Source organism: the organism of the source record quoted next, assembly GCF_019968985.1.
Source record: "MAG: Porospora cf. gigantea B chromosome Unknown PgB_NODE_15_length_78710_cov_114.494, whole genome shotgun sequence".
NCBI classification, from domain to species: Eukaryota; Apicomplexa; class Conoidasida; order Eugregarinorida; family Porosporidae; genus Porospora; species Porospora cf. gigantea B.
In genome coordinates, this window is record NW_027178712.1 from 19,320 (window position 1) to 32,636 (window position 13,317).

The 13,317-nt window shown below is 54.1% G+C and overlaps 9 protein-coding genes across 14 annotated transcripts; 4 read left to right on the forward strand and 5 right to left on the reverse strand.

Moving 5' to 3' along the window:
• Positions 1-29: 29 nt before the first annotated feature.
• Positions 30-3,628, forward strand: KVP17_003439 (uncharacterized protein; the record flags this gene model as incomplete). Of its 3 annotated transcripts, XM_068520722.1 has the most annotated exons (3): positions 30-2,139; positions 2,178-2,894; positions 2,985-3,628. In XM_068520722.1, the coding sequence occupies 3 exons, from the start codon at positions 30-32 to the stop codon at positions 3,626-3,628; spliced, it is 3,471 nt and encodes a 1,156-aa protein (XP_068378159.1). The 3 variants fall into 3 exon arrangements, with proteins under 3 accessions (XP_068378159.1, XP_068378160.1, XP_068378161.1); XM_068520723.1 differs by lacking the exon at positions 2,985-3,628 and having other exon boundaries at positions 2,178-2,932; XM_068520724.1 differs by lacking the exons at positions 30-2,139; positions 2,178-2,894 and having other exon boundaries at positions 2,948-3,628.
• Positions 3,629-4,949: 1,321 nt separating this feature from the next.
• On the forward strand, positions 4,950-6,377 carry KVP17_003461 (uncharacterized protein; the record flags this gene model as incomplete). Its single annotated transcript, XM_068520765.1, has 1 exon — positions 4,950-6,377. One exon carries the CDS (start codon positions 4,950-4,952, stop codon positions 6,375-6,377), a length of 1,428 nt encoding a protein of 475 aa, XP_068378197.1.
• Positions 6,378-6,484: 107 nt separating this feature from the next.
• KVP17_003462 (uncharacterized protein) lies at positions 6,485-7,291 on the reverse strand (the record flags this gene model as incomplete). Its single annotated transcript, XM_068520766.1, has 1 exon — positions 6,485-7,291. One exon carries the CDS (start codon positions 7,289-7,291, stop codon positions 6,485-6,487), a length of 807 nt encoding a protein of 268 aa, XP_068378198.1.
• A 290-nt stretch (positions 7,292-7,581) lies between these two features.
• Positions 7,582-8,212, reverse strand: KVP17_005298 (uncharacterized protein; the record flags this gene model as incomplete). Its single annotated transcript, XM_068515103.1, has 2 exons — positions 7,582-8,140; positions 8,169-8,212. 2 exons carry the CDS (start codon positions 8,210-8,212, stop codon positions 7,582-7,584), a joined length of 603 nt encoding a protein of 200 aa, XP_068378201.1.
• Positions 8,213-8,388: 176 nt separating this feature from the next.
• KVP17_003442 (uncharacterized protein) lies at positions 8,389-8,767 on the forward strand (the record flags this gene model as incomplete). Of its 2 annotated transcripts, XM_068520728.1 has the most annotated exons (2): positions 8,389-8,411; positions 8,440-8,767. In XM_068520728.1, the coding sequence occupies 2 exons, from the start codon at positions 8,389-8,391 to the stop codon at positions 8,765-8,767; spliced, it is 351 nt and encodes a 116-aa protein (XP_068378164.1). The 2 variants fall into 2 exon arrangements, with proteins under 2 accessions (XP_068378164.1, XP_068378165.1); XM_068520729.1 differs by lacking the exon at positions 8,389-8,411 and having other exon boundaries at positions 8,522-8,767.
• Positions 8,768-8,769: 2 nt separating this feature from the next.
• On the reverse strand, positions 8,770-11,268 carry KVP17_003449 (uncharacterized protein; the record flags this gene model as incomplete). Of its 3 annotated transcripts, XM_068520740.1 has the most annotated exons (3): positions 8,770-9,912; positions 9,939-10,725; positions 10,754-11,268. In XM_068520740.1, 3 exons carry the CDS (start codon positions 11,266-11,268, stop codon positions 8,770-8,772), a joined length of 2,445 nt encoding a protein of 814 aa, XP_068378176.1. The 3 variants fall into 3 exon arrangements, with proteins under 3 accessions (XP_068378176.1, XP_068378175.1, XP_068378177.1); XM_068520741.1 differs by having other exon boundaries at positions 9,825-10,725; XM_068520739.1 differs by lacking the exons at positions 9,939-10,725; positions 10,754-11,268 and having other exon boundaries at positions 8,770-9,780.
• A 324-nt stretch (positions 11,269-11,592) lies between these two features.
• On the reverse strand, positions 11,593-12,369 carry KVP17_003437 (uncharacterized protein; the record flags this gene model as incomplete). Its single annotated transcript, XM_068520720.1, has 1 exon — positions 11,593-12,369. One exon carries the CDS (start codon positions 12,367-12,369, stop codon positions 11,593-11,595), a length of 777 nt encoding a protein of 258 aa, XP_068378157.1.
• Positions 12,370-12,393: 24 nt separating this feature from the next.
• Positions 12,394-12,639, forward strand: KVP17_003428 (uncharacterized protein; the record flags this gene model as incomplete). The annotated part of the gene is made up of 1 exon (XM_068520698.1): positions 12,394-12,639. The coding sequence occupies one exon, from the start codon at positions 12,394-12,396 to the stop codon at positions 12,637-12,639; it is 246 nt and encodes an 81-aa protein (XP_068378139.1).
• A 12-nt stretch (positions 12,640-12,651) lies between these two features.
• KVP17_003435 (uncharacterized protein) lies at positions 12,652-13,299 on the reverse strand (the record flags this gene model as incomplete). The annotated part of the gene is made up of 1 exon (XM_068520718.1): positions 12,652-13,299. One exon carries the CDS (start codon positions 13,297-13,299, stop codon positions 12,652-12,654), a length of 648 nt encoding a protein of 215 aa, XP_068378155.1.
• Between the last annotated feature and the right edge of the window lie 18 nt (positions 13,300-13,317).

Consider the following 13,317-nt stretch of genomic DNA (forward strand, 5'->3'; position numbering starts at 1 on the left):
CTCGCCTTCCCGACTGCACGAATGCGTGCATGAAAGTACCAATTATGGTGGCAGTTCAAGTTAGAGTCGCGCGAAACCGGAAAGGGTTTATCCGCCGCCTTCCAACGGAACTCTACTTGCGGTCCACAGTCGATTGTGGACACGAGGATTGCGGTTGTGGCGGAGAGGTGCTCGGCGATGGAACGCTGTTGGTATTGGATTTGGATGTGGCCAGACGACAGGTTAACTTTCTACTGGATTCTGCGTGTGTCGACAACGTCGTCCTCTCATCCTCCATGCTCAAGGAGCTGAGGCAGCTGGACCTGAGCTGCCATGCAAAACTGCGTGCACTCTGCAGGGGAGCGAGCAGCGAACGCTATGCCTCAGCTCTCAGGTCCGAAAGGAACCTAGATCACCGGAGGTTCTATCCGTTTCCGAACGAATTCTTCGAGAAGACGCATGTTCCCAAACAAGATTTCGAGCCCAGAACGGAGTGGCTGGACCGACAATTGTACAAGGTTGTCGAGTGGTTTACCTCTCACCGGAGTCTCCGAGGTGTCACAACCGAAGTAATACTCCTTACCCAATCAGACGAGAAGAAGCAGCAGGCCCTCGAAGCCGGGTGCCTGGCTGTAACTGTCGCGGAGTGGGCAGCCAGCCGAGAGGCGCAGTTCCCTGGGTGTCTGGAGAGGCTGGCGTTTGTGGAAGAGCAAGACGCTGACTCTTGTGGAGACGCCACGGTCTACGAAGCGCATATGCCTCTCGATGAAGTAAATCGGCGTGTACGTGCGGGCACGCTGCTACAGGGCGTGATTCGAATGGACCGCCGGTCCTGCTTCTCAGGGTTCGTGACGGTGTCTTCTCAAACGGAGGACATCCGCATCAAGGGGTTCCAGAACACTAACAGGTCCGTGAACAATGACGTGGTGGCCATAGAGCTGCTGCGAGAAGAGGATGCTACGCTCGCTGCAGCACAGGACAAGTTCATTGAGGACGAGGATTTGTTGGGTGAGGAGGAGATTGAGGCGCCTACAGCGGTGACCACCCCAAAACGCCTGTTTGGACGAGTCGTCAGCATCATCAAACGTCGATGGAAGACGTATTGTGGAACGCTGCAGGCACTAGACGACTTCAGGAAGGTCGGTGTGAGTTCGGCTGCCCGCATTTCACGGCGCTTCATTCCTGTAGACGGTCGAGTGCCTATGATAACGATAAGGACGGCGAACAGCAACGAACTGGATAGCAAGCGGATAGCTGTTATGATTGACGAGTGGCCACGGCACCGCAAATTCCCGACTGGCCACTGGATGGACATCCTAGGCCCTGTAGACAACCTAGCTACGGAGACTGAGGTTATACTCCGGGACCATGACGTCATTACCCGTGACTTCGCCAACGACGTGCTCCGATGTCTTCCTCCTCGTGAGTGGTGCATTCCTCCTGATGAAATCGCTCGACGAGAGGATCTGCGTGAGGCGCCAGGCCTCACCGTCTGCAGTATCGATCCACCTGGGTGTCGGGACATTGATGATGCGTTATCCTTCAGGGAGTTGCCGGATGGCGTTTGGGAACTGGGAGTACACATAGCGGACGTGACGCATTTCGTTAAGCCGGACACCGCCATTGACGCCGAAGCGGCTGAGAGGTGCACCACAGTGTATATGGTCGACAGACGAACCGACATGCTCCCATCCTTGTTAACGACGGACCTGTGCTCCCTCGTAGAGAAGCGAGACCGACTGACATTCAGTGTCTTTTGGAGGGTGAATCCGGACACGCTGGAAATCGTCGACTTCCGGTTTGCCAAGTGCGTGATCCGGTCCCATGCTGCGTTAAGCTACGCTGAAGCCCAGAACAAAATCGACGATACAGCTGACTTCACACCGTTGACTGAGGGAATTCGGAAGCTGAATTCCGTGGCACAGGTTCTACGATCGAATCGCTTCGAGGGAGGCGCGTTGGAGCTCTGCTCACCAGAGGTCAAGTTCGCCCTCGACGACGGATCCACTGACCCCAAAGACATCAAGATATACGAATCCTACCAAACTAACAAGCTTGTTGAGGAGTTCATGCTCCTGGCCAACATCACCGTGGCTGAGAAGATAGTGGAAGCCTTCCCCGACTTCGCCGTCCTGCGGCGGCACCCTGTACCCAAGACCAGTAAGTCTCTCAAACAGTATGGTTATCACCTCTTCCAGATGAACTCGAGGCTTTAAAGGAACTGCTCCAAACTGAGAACAGAATCCTCGACTTCTCCAGCTCCCGAGCCCTTTCGCACTCCCTAGACATGTGCACAAAGCCAGACGACCCTCAGTTCGGAGGAATTGTTCGGATGTTGGCCACGAGGTGCATGAATCAGGCGCTGTACTTCTGCAGTGGAGAGTTGGAGATGTCGTTGTACCGACATTATGGCCTGGCGACTCCCATTTACACTCACTTCACATCTCCCATCCGTCGATACGCTGATGTGTTGGTGCACCGATTTCTTGCGGCCGCGCTAAAGCTGCAGCCCCTTCCAGAGACCTGCGCCTCCAGGCAGCGAATGAAGGCGCAGTGTGCCCTGTTGAGTGAACGGCATCGGAATGCACAGCTCTGCGGGCGCGCCTCCACCGGATTCTTCACGTATCTCTTCTTCAGAAAGCACGGTGACAGGATCGATACCGCTTCTGTTCTCCAACTGAAGACGAATGGTCTTGAGGTGCTCATTCCTCGGTATGGTATTGAGGGCTTCGTGAAACTGGATGACAACTGGAAGTATGTAGAGGAGCGGAGAGAATTTCAGCACCCCTCAGGTGCGACGCTGAGAGCGTTTTCCAAGGTGACGGTCGTAATTAGTGCTGTGGAAACCCACTTTCGACCCTCGGTTGTGATGACTCTTAAGGCCCCCCACGCCTCCGAAGCAGATTCAAGCCTGAGTATGCAACCAATGAACGATGCGGTATTCGAAACTTAATCCGCACACTGTAGAATGCGCCGTTTCCTTCTGCTGTGTCTGGGAAATGCAGCGCACCCGTCAACGTTTCACAACGCTGACATCCAACGCCTAGGGCCCAAGATCACCACAGCGATAGACCCCAACCGAGCGCGGGAGGAGATCGCTGCTCTGCGGGCCGCAGGTGACGTTCCGCCCTCGAAAAACGTTGTGGTGCATATCTCGCTACCAGAGGACAGGATCACCTTGCCTGAGGTAGGGAAGCAGGCGAATTTCCACCTGATAACCAATCAGGTGGCCGAAGCTCGGTTGGAACGGCAAATGGGTGAGGAGCTGAGCGCAAAGTACCAGGAACAGCTCCTCCAAGGCGGAACCCAAGAGAGGCGCGAGCCTTACGGAGTCTCGTACCCTCCTCCGAAGGTGGTGACGTTCAAGTCGGGACCAGTAGCAGACAAATGGCTGAAGCTTTATGGTGACCCTACTGCTGGGGAGTACTGCAATCATTATGGCAGAATCGTCGCAAAACGATTCGTGAATCTGGCATCGCATGAAGAAGTGTACGTGTTCGCTTACTCTGCAGTGGAGGATAGCAGCACGAAGACAAAGCAGTACACATACAACCTCCCCGAGGGCACTGAGGTGATACCCGTAAAGAGCAAACATCTTTTCAAGACGATTTTCTGCCGGTTCCGAATCAAAAACAAGGACATCACCTAACAGGTCTTGGGTTTGTGTTTGCCTGCCGTCAATAATCCATCCATGCGACTCACCGACAGAGCACGTAGGGATCTTCATGAAGTCATCCCAGTCATAGGCGTGCATCGAACAGCAGGGCCACAACTTCTTCACGTCACGGAAGACAGGCATCTGTAGGTGATGACGGCACTCTTCATCCTCAGAGGTGTATTTCACGCCGCAACCTGGATTCGTGCACTTGAATTTGCCTTGAGCATCTCGCACCGGCACGCCAGCGGATATTATTTCCACGGGCACCTCGACCTCCTGCTCCGAAACTTTGACAGGTTCGGGAACTTTAACGGGTTCAGGAACTCTGACGGGCTCGGGGGCAGCAACAGGCTTAGGACTGGGTCGAAGGACCTTCACATTTGTATGCTCAGGGGAGGTGGTGCAGCCAGGAATCTTCATAAAGAGATCCCAATCCCAGGATCCTTTGTTGCAGCAACTCCACTTCTTCTGTGCGTCGTGGAAAATAGGGGCCCCTGGATGGTGAATGCACGGCTCCTCCAGAGCGGGGTCGAAAAGCTTCTGGCAGCCAGCTCGCTTGCACTTGTCCATTCCCAAATTGATCAAATTGACATTGATTCACCACGACGCAGTACATTGGCTAGGCTTCTCTGGAACCGACGGTAGGCAGGCATTGTAGACGCATCAAACCTGCTGTAGGCCGAGCCCTGCTGATCTGAAGCATGTAGCCTCTAGACAGGAGGACACGTTTCGTAGTCAGCAGCGCCTCATCAACCGACAACTCAGATGCCAACACTTAACCTCTGAAGCATTAGTCTATCTTTAACACCTGCGAAGTTCAGAGCATCGCGCAGAGATGTGGTCCTGGCTCTTCCTCGTTTCAGAAAAAGATCCTTATAGACGTGACGCCAAATCCATGGGTCATTCCACGTCAAGCACAAAACATAGGGTTAGCGTATTCAGAAGTAAGACCATTGTCACAATTTCGACACCCTCCTTCTTGCGTTTGAACAGTTATCCAATTAACAGCCCAATTTGTAGAATGTAGACCAGCCACACTGCTTGGTGAGTCAACGAAATTTGGTCTCAATCCTTCCTCCTCTACTGGTGTAGAGGCACACTGAAAGACCTGATATCAACCCATTCGGAATCTTCCCCCTACTTTTTTGTAGGAATTCGACGGGTGATTGAAGCATGAGTCCGGTTATTATAGGTCCTATGGAATCGAACCGCATGTTTAATCAACAAAGCGTAACGTTGGAGTTGCATCATATTCGAATTAGGATGGTCTGTGGGAGTTTGGTTAGTTAATGGAACTCCAGTAATTTTCCTTATGTGTGACGAGCTTCGTGCCTGCATCGAAGTCCTGGAAGCATATAGCCGCCCACATGACGATGACACGTTGAACGGTCTGCTATGCTGCCTTCGTAAAGTGCAGCAGTCCCCAGGACCTATCGTTCAGGGCGGGGTGCGAGTTCTGCTGGCCGCAGTTCGGCCGGCACCCCGTGCTGCTGCCTACTTCACACCTTTGAGCATGAACGATATGCCAGCTTCATTCTTTCGGAGAGTACACCAATTTTTCGTGCGAGATGTGGGCCAGCCGTCAGAGGCTTGCCGGATTCGAAGCCGCCTACGGCTGCTGTCCAAGTGTATTGCTGAAAAGACGGCTAATCTCGCATGTTATTCTTACCGGAAAGCAAAGCCCACTCTAGCAGGACCTTTTGAAAGGTATAAAGCTCTGAGATTCTTCGCTGCTGATAAACCTGGAGACTACGAGTGGAAGTGCATTCGACAAATGCGTCCGAGCATGCTCCAATGTGACGTGGACTCCCTCCAGTATCTGAGAGGGGTGGGAGTCGACCTCTCCGACCTCACAAGACTGACTTTGATGGGAGATCTACCGATCACCCCAGGCGCCATACCCGCTGGCGTGACACATGCTGTATTCGACTCCACCATGGATCAGCCGATTTCGGCTGGAGAGTTGCCTGACTCCCTCCTTAGCCTCTCGTTCGGGGACGCGTTCAATCAGACACTGTGCGAGGGACTGCCATGCCTGACTGTGCTGGAATTCGGAGAGTCCTTCGATACGCGAATCGCACCTCATGTGCTTCCGCCAACATTGAAAGTTCTTCGTTTTGGCGCCAAGTACAACCAAGTCACCGGATCGCAGGTGATCCCGGCTGGAGTCTTGACACTTGAGTTTGGCGCGAGATTCAATAGGCCTCTTTTTCCTGGATGCCTCCCTTGCCGCCTTCGCTATCTAAGATTTGGCGACGCCTTCGATCAGTCACTAACTGAAGGTTGCCTCCCTAAAGACCTTGAAACCCTCTGCTTCGGACGGAGCTTCAACCAGAGCTTGGCAACTGGGGTCCTGCCCAACCAGCTGAAACGCGTGAAATTCGGCAGCGATTTCAACCACCCCATAGGGGTCTTTGGGCTGCTTCGACGTGCAGCGACCACTATCAGCAAAGCGGAATCTGTGAAGAGGTCCACGACTAAACCCTCCGTAATCCAGGTGCCCGATCAAGTTCAACACTTAGCACTCAAATATGTTGACGTTCCGAAAGTGCTGCCTGATTCCATGCGACACGTTACGTTCGGACAAGCGTTTGCGCAGCCTATTGCGGGGCTGTTGCCGAACCTACGCACCCTCAGGCTGCCGGAATCGTTCCTTCAAGCCCTTCCCAACCTTGGCGTCCCTGCCTCCCTCCGACTTCTGGAGATAGGACCCTATGTTTTCCAACAAACAGGTCTATGACTCATTCGGACTAAGACACAGGAAATAGGACCCTGACTCAAACTTGCCAGGTAAAACCAGACGGGAGATACTATTAACTGCATTTGGATCGAACAAAGACAACAAACTTATGCCTGATTATAGTTGAACATGAGGTCGAGGGAGCCTGTTTGGCTTGTCAGTCGAACGATCAACTCCGAGATCCAGCGAAGTTCGACTAATAGAGTCGCAGTGTTTGGTCCCTCAAGAAACTTGAAACTTTTGGAGTATGCCGGCCCAGCAACCGAATTCATCAAGGCAAACCGCTCACACTCAGAATCGCCAAATGACAGCACGTTTATGGGGCTCACAGGCTGGACGGCCAGCAGTTCCTTAAAAGCGGACAGCTTCCAAGCACTGGCGGCAGTGTCCTGCATCGCAAACCGAGATCTCGCAGAAATCACACTAACGTTTAATCGCTTCATTGTAACGAAGGTCCTCGGTAAATACCTCGAGGCCGACAACTCCACCCAGCCCCTCTCTGCATTCGTCACGATAGTCACATGACCCAGTCCGCAAGCGGTGCCAAACAATTCGGCGGCAACTCGGTCAATCATGGCCAGGTTCTCGGCCACCGCTGGATGCGAGGCTTTGATTTCCATTGGGGATGAGGGGTCGAAGAGGTCCAGTCCCAAGTGGGTGAGGTGGCTGGACGGCAGCACAGTGTCGTCCCAATCGAATATGATAAGGGTCTCAGCGTATGAAGGCGCTGGGGGGAAATCTCCTGCCTCAGATGATGGTGTCGAGTCCAGTTCTCCAGCGTCTAAAGTGGCAACTGTGCTGCTGGTGGCGCCGAGGTCGTCTGCTTTGCATCCACCTCCATGTTGAGCACAATCTTCGCCTAAGTCGTCTGGTACTTCGACCTTTCTCCTAGTTGACAGCAACGGAAAGTCCATGATCAATATTGCCGCAGATCAGTCACGAAGAATAGCCACGGTGCGGATAATTTGTAAATGAGTAATGACGACAGACGAGGGGACACCAAAGCGCGCCATACAAGGTAGGCAGGGTCGCCGTAGGCGTGTGCCGGAACGATAAGAATACAGGCGTACTTAAGAATACCCCGAAAACTGGAAACGGCTGGAATGGGCCCAAGGTCTGCAGAGAATAAGCCGCTGGCTGCGATGGCGTCCATCAAAAGTTCACCCTCGTCGCCACGATCACCGAGATCACCGAGAAAGCGTATCTAGAGGTCAATGGTCTGCTCTCGAATGGATTCAATTGCAGCTCCCTTACTGCGACGCATGAGGTGTCCGAAAAAAGCGCCCATTGCCCCGCCTACAGCTGCACCGATCATCATTCCTGGGGGTCCGAAAACTATGCCGGACACAGCGCCGACAGCGGCCCCAGCTGTGCCTCCTTGGGATTCGTACAGATTGGCGGTATCCTCGACCGTGTCCGTTAGGGTGAGACAGCCGGCCTTGGCTTCCTGTTTAACTTTGGCGATGTCACGCTCAACCCGGTCCAAGGTCCCTTGTTGGCCATGAGCCAGCGTCGCGATATCCTGTTGGATACCCTGGATTCTAGAGAGATCCGAATGCAGTTCTTTAACAGCTGCCACTCTTTCGGCCTCTGAGATAGTTAGTAGTTCAGCAGTGTCCACCAACCGCGCTCCAGTCGGTACTCCACACAACAGACCGCTTGTTGGGCTCGCCGTGGACGTCGAGCACGGAACGCCTCGCGGCGATGGGACTCGGACGGCTAGAGAATACCTAGCTCTGATTTCCTCAACGGAAGACGATAGCCTGTATTGTACGCCAGTCACGACCTCACTTATTAAATCTCAATTGGAGGTGTGGCCATTCTGTTAGTTTCATGCTCCTTAACCGAGAGTGGACGTTCAAAACCACTGACAGCTTATTTGGGTCGTCTTCCGTAAGATTTCGTCCTACGAGACTTTCGAGGTCCGTTACAAGAGCCTTCACATCTTCAAAGGACAACTCGTCAGGCAGAGGAGTCACTTGGTTGAATGACATCCGAAATCCCGATTTAGATGCCGCGGACGAAGAGCGATCGGTGAGGGGTTGAGGCTTCCCAAACGCAGCGACGTCGCACGCTTTGACACGCTGGCGGAAGTAGAGCGGGTTGACAAAAGGGCTGCGAAATCTGTTGAGGGGTGGATTTTGATGGTCTCTGGCATCCATGCCGAGGCCCAGGAGGAGGACCTTCTGGACGCCTTTGGTGACTACGGTATAGTGCGGAACCTGCACCTCAACCTGGATCGTCGCACGGGATACGCTAAAGGATACGCGTTGCTGGAGTTTGCAGATCATCGAGAAGCCAAGGCTTCTATAAAGGGCATGGACGGAGCCACAATTCTGGGCCAACGGATCAGGTGTGAGTGGGCGTTTATGCATCCTCCACGCAAGTAAAGTCACAAGGATCGCAGTCTCATAACATCTAAAACCACCAGAGGGGGCAACTTTTCGCAGTGAAATCGTTCTCGTGTGCCAATTAGTGCGGAAACCACTGACATGGGGACGTGGGGTGGCGGTTCCGGAGCCGTCTTTCCGACTGACATGAGCCATTCGACAGCCTTAAGCTTGATGTCGTTCTTTGCGAGGCCGCGGTTGGTGGGATGTACGAAACGTCTGAAATCCTCAAGACTTCCGATACTGAATGCCGGCTCGAATTCCACTCGCGCTGGCAGTTTCTTCCTAAGGATGCAGAGTTCCTGCACATCGGAGGCGACGATCGAGTCGACGGGGAACAGCAACAGATCTGTAAACTCCGTCACAAACTCGAGCAGCTCGGGAAAGCTGCCCTCTGAGCTGGGCACCGTCGTCACGGACGCTTCATACACAGCACGCAATTGTGCAGCCAATTGCGTTAGCCGTTGTGTGTCGGAGTGGTAGTTCATGAGTTCATCGATGCTGTGCTTGAGTCCTTCTCTTACCAAACGCTCGGCCAATAGCTCTCGTGGCTCTGGCAGCACCTCGGCAAGCCAGACAGGGAGAAGCTGTCCACCTCCACGCATTATATCTGTGAAGTCAAAAGTTCGCGCCAACGAATCGGAAAATACTGCGAACTCGTTTTCGGGTATCTCAAACTCTGAGAAGTGACGAAGGGTCGTCAGCTGCTGGTGTACGAGGAAGGTGCTGTTGGCGTGGACTGCCAGAGAGGCAGGTGATTGCAGATCCCGCTGCCATGGAGTGCGGAGAGGTGCCCTCAGATACGGCCACGGCTTTACCACACTCGTAGTATACAGCTGAAAGGCGGCCTTTGTCCGTTCGATTTTCAAAAGCGCCCCGACCTTGTCGTGTACCGTCAGGAAGAATGAGGCTAGAGACGTAACTGCCTTGCTCACCTTCACCAAGGTGTCATGGCCTAGCACGTGAAGGAGATGTCTTGCTGTGGTGACCGACTCAACTTGCAGCGTCTGCATCCGAGGAACTCTCTCCGCGAGGCCTCGGGCGTCATCGGCGACGATTAGGTCGAGGAGAACGCCATCATTCGGAGAGGGAAGATCCAGGAGTTGTTCGAATGCTGGGCTGTGCGCAGGAGAAATTTGCCGAATCTGTGTCCACACGAACCAATTCTCACACGACCGGCGAAATCCAAGAACTCTCTGGCGAGAGGGCCAAATACAGCATCGGGCTCCTCCATGTTGAGTTTCCAAACCTTTCGCCACAACGCGATCCAATGTGGAATCAACACGTCCGAGGCAGCAGGCCTGTAATCAGCCTCAGTATATTCACAAGAGGCTCCCAAAGGAAGGGTGACCTGATCGGTGAGCGAACAGATCAGGTCGGTGAACTTTGTCGGCGCCACAGTGGAGATGATGTCTTCCGATGATAAAATAGATTGCACAATCTCAACGACAGGCGTCACTAACGTCAGAGCAGCCCAGTCAGAGCCTGCTGGGGGGCTGCATAACGAGAGGTGAGAAAACAATGCAGAGGACGTCGCCGTCAGATCCACTGCTGCCGCTACCAACCGTAATGCGTTCTGGTCCGTATCAAGCAATAACCGCACCCCCGAGAGTCTATGCAGAGCACGCATAGACGCCAGCTTCATTGAGACGGTGGGGCAAAAGCAGCTGCGGTCGAAGTTATCAGTCAACCACTGCTGTTCCTGGAGGGTGTCGTGGGTTTCCCTAACCAGCTGCGTTTTCAGGCGATGCTCAACAGACTGGAGCCTGTCTGATGTGGCAGTCAGAACTGCAGCTGGCAAATGCAACCCCGGGAATGAGATCCCCTGAACAGCTAACAGATGCTCTCTCAACATCTCCGACACGAACCGGCATATCTCTGACGTTAACACTGTGATGTCCTCGTCCCCTTCTACTTTCGCCCACAGCTCCGCCAATCGTTGCTCGAAGTACAGCAGGCTGCGTCAGGACGGAACCGCGTGCCCACTCCTTCTCTCTCGACGCTTCCATCAGGGCAGCGTGAGCAGAGGCGTAACCGTCGTCGGAATCCACACCGTCAAGAAGCCGGTCGCATTGGTCGACGAGGTTTGTGTATGCGCCTGAGGCGGTGTCTAGCTGTTGGATGCCCGCCAGAAACGCGGCCTCCAGTCCTCGAAGCCGATCGCAGGCAGAGGCGAGCTGCTCTGCTTGCTCCGCCTCCAACTCCGCCATCTCCTGCCTCAGAGCGATCAGAGCCTCCGCAGTCGACGTGCCGCTGGCCTGGCGCAGAGCGGCCACGCTGTCTGCCACATGACTAGGTGGAAATCTCTCGTTCATACAGCCGGCATAAAGTGCACACCAACCTCCCACGTGTGGATCCACGGGCACCGCTGGGTGTTCAAGACGAACCCAGTCAGCAATGTCTGCGGAGAGGCGAGCCTTATCTCTTATAACCTGGCTCAGCGGTATCTGACCTGTTACAGGGAGCTCCTCGGGGACCTCAACCAATTCTGACAGGAGCATAGATTTGGCCGTTTTGCTCTGTTTCCACTATTCTGATAGCACCATGGATAGCCTGCCCCTAGACTGTCGTCTGCGCCTTGTCAAGCCAGGACAGCTGAGCAAGGTGCTACCAGCTGCTAATGGCTTACAGTGTCCGCATTGCAAGCACGTCATGCCACGTGACGCCGTTCTAAAGTATGTGTTCGACTCCTCCGGCGTGCAAGTGACGCCGGAGGATGTACCAGGCTTCTCTGCCATGGAGCCTGTGTACTACGACCAGATGCGAGAGCGTGGCATGCAGGGAGGAATGGTGCCCCCAAGCTATTTCACATCACCTCACAACGTTCACACTTGGCTTTGACGGACATCAGCACAGAGGCGCTGCAGCCGTGCCTGCAGCCTGTCGTAGCGCTGCTGTAGGTCATTGGGTGGGGAAACGGGCTTCGGCACCGGCATTCCGGACAACTCCGCCAACCTCGCCTTCAGCTCCTCAGTTTTGGTTTGCTGGGCCCGCACAAGTCGCTCTCTCTGAGACATTGTGGCTTTGTGTGCTAAAATTCTTGTTCGGATGGCCGCTAGCTCGGATTGGGTGGCTTGCGTACCGCCTAAACTTTCATGCTGCTTCTGGACGCGATCTGCCTGACGCTCTAGGGAATCGATGGCGGCTGATGAGACCTGGTTGGCATCATATAACTTGTCAATTCGGAACTGGAGCAGCTCCATCTCCTGGAGAACTTTTTGGCGGATTCGACCTGATGGCGCTGCTTGCTTCAAGGCGGGTTTAACCAAAGGTTCAGGCGGTTTGTTTGTGGGGACTTCCTGTGATTGTAGGACTAGGGCGTGAACAGCTCGAGTCATTGCGTCCAGCCTGGCATGGGTGGCAGCTTCGAGTTGTTTGCGCTCGGTCGCCTCCCTATGCAGCTGGCGTTTTACTTCCTCAAGTTCTCGAGTAAGCTCATCTGTGACACTGGACGTCCAGTCCTGTACTCTTCGCACGTGCTCCCAAATCTCGCCGTCTTCGGGAAATCCCCCTCCATGCAGAGCCTCCGCCACTGCCGTGATGAGTCCTTCAGAACACGGGGAACCCGACCCAGGTGTTACTAAACCACTATAGGAGTGCATACGGCACACCGAATTTTGTGCACCATGCGGCTGGAGCGAAAGATTGCAATGGCCTTGGATGATGTCGTTAAGGCGACCAGGAAGACCCAAAAGAAACCTCGAAAGACCATTAACAAAAGGAAACCGCCTCAGAAATCCGAGAAGAAACGTACACCCAAGAGGCGGCGTCCTCGTCGAAAGACCAAGCCCCAACGAACTGATAACCCCATGGAACTATTCACTGCGGCGCTTCGCCAATGGATCGTTTGCAGAAACAACAAAACACAGTAGCAACTCACAACTTCATCGTCGTCGAGACTCCCTCTTTGGCGGTGGGGGAGGCGGCCTTGGCGCCTGCGACGCCTGGACCAGTACGTACTGAGTACCGTTCAGCGTGATGGTGGGCGACTGCTTGAGGTTGGTCGCCTGTCTTCGCTTGCTCTCAACATCCTTCTTTTTCTGTTGCATATACTGCTTGATGACGGATCCTCTGGCCAATAGTAGTGGCTTGCTGATACCAACTGTTCGAATTTCCATTCCATCCTCAAACTCCAGCATCTTTGTGCGGCCGTCTACAACTTGCCAAGTGGTGCCGCCGTCAGGGTTGAGCTCGTCTACAGTGATGTTGATGGGCTTTAGGCACACATTCATGGCAGTACGCGTCTGGAGACCCATGTAGCCTCCTGTGTGCAACGAGATGACGCCTGTAGCTCCATCCAACAACACTATGTCCGTCTGTTTGTACCGCACAGTTATCCCGCCGTCGGCACGGTCCGTGACTAGCATGTCAACCACCACCTGATCTTCAAGAGGAAGTCGAGACCTCTCCTGCTGGATTCCGTAGGGTGAACTCCGGTTCTGCTGCTTGCTGGTGACCGCACGTCGCTGAGGGCCTGACTCCGAGATCAGTGCATCTAGTGACCGGTCCAGTTTGCCTTCTAGTGACTCCATATAGGATAAATTCCGAAT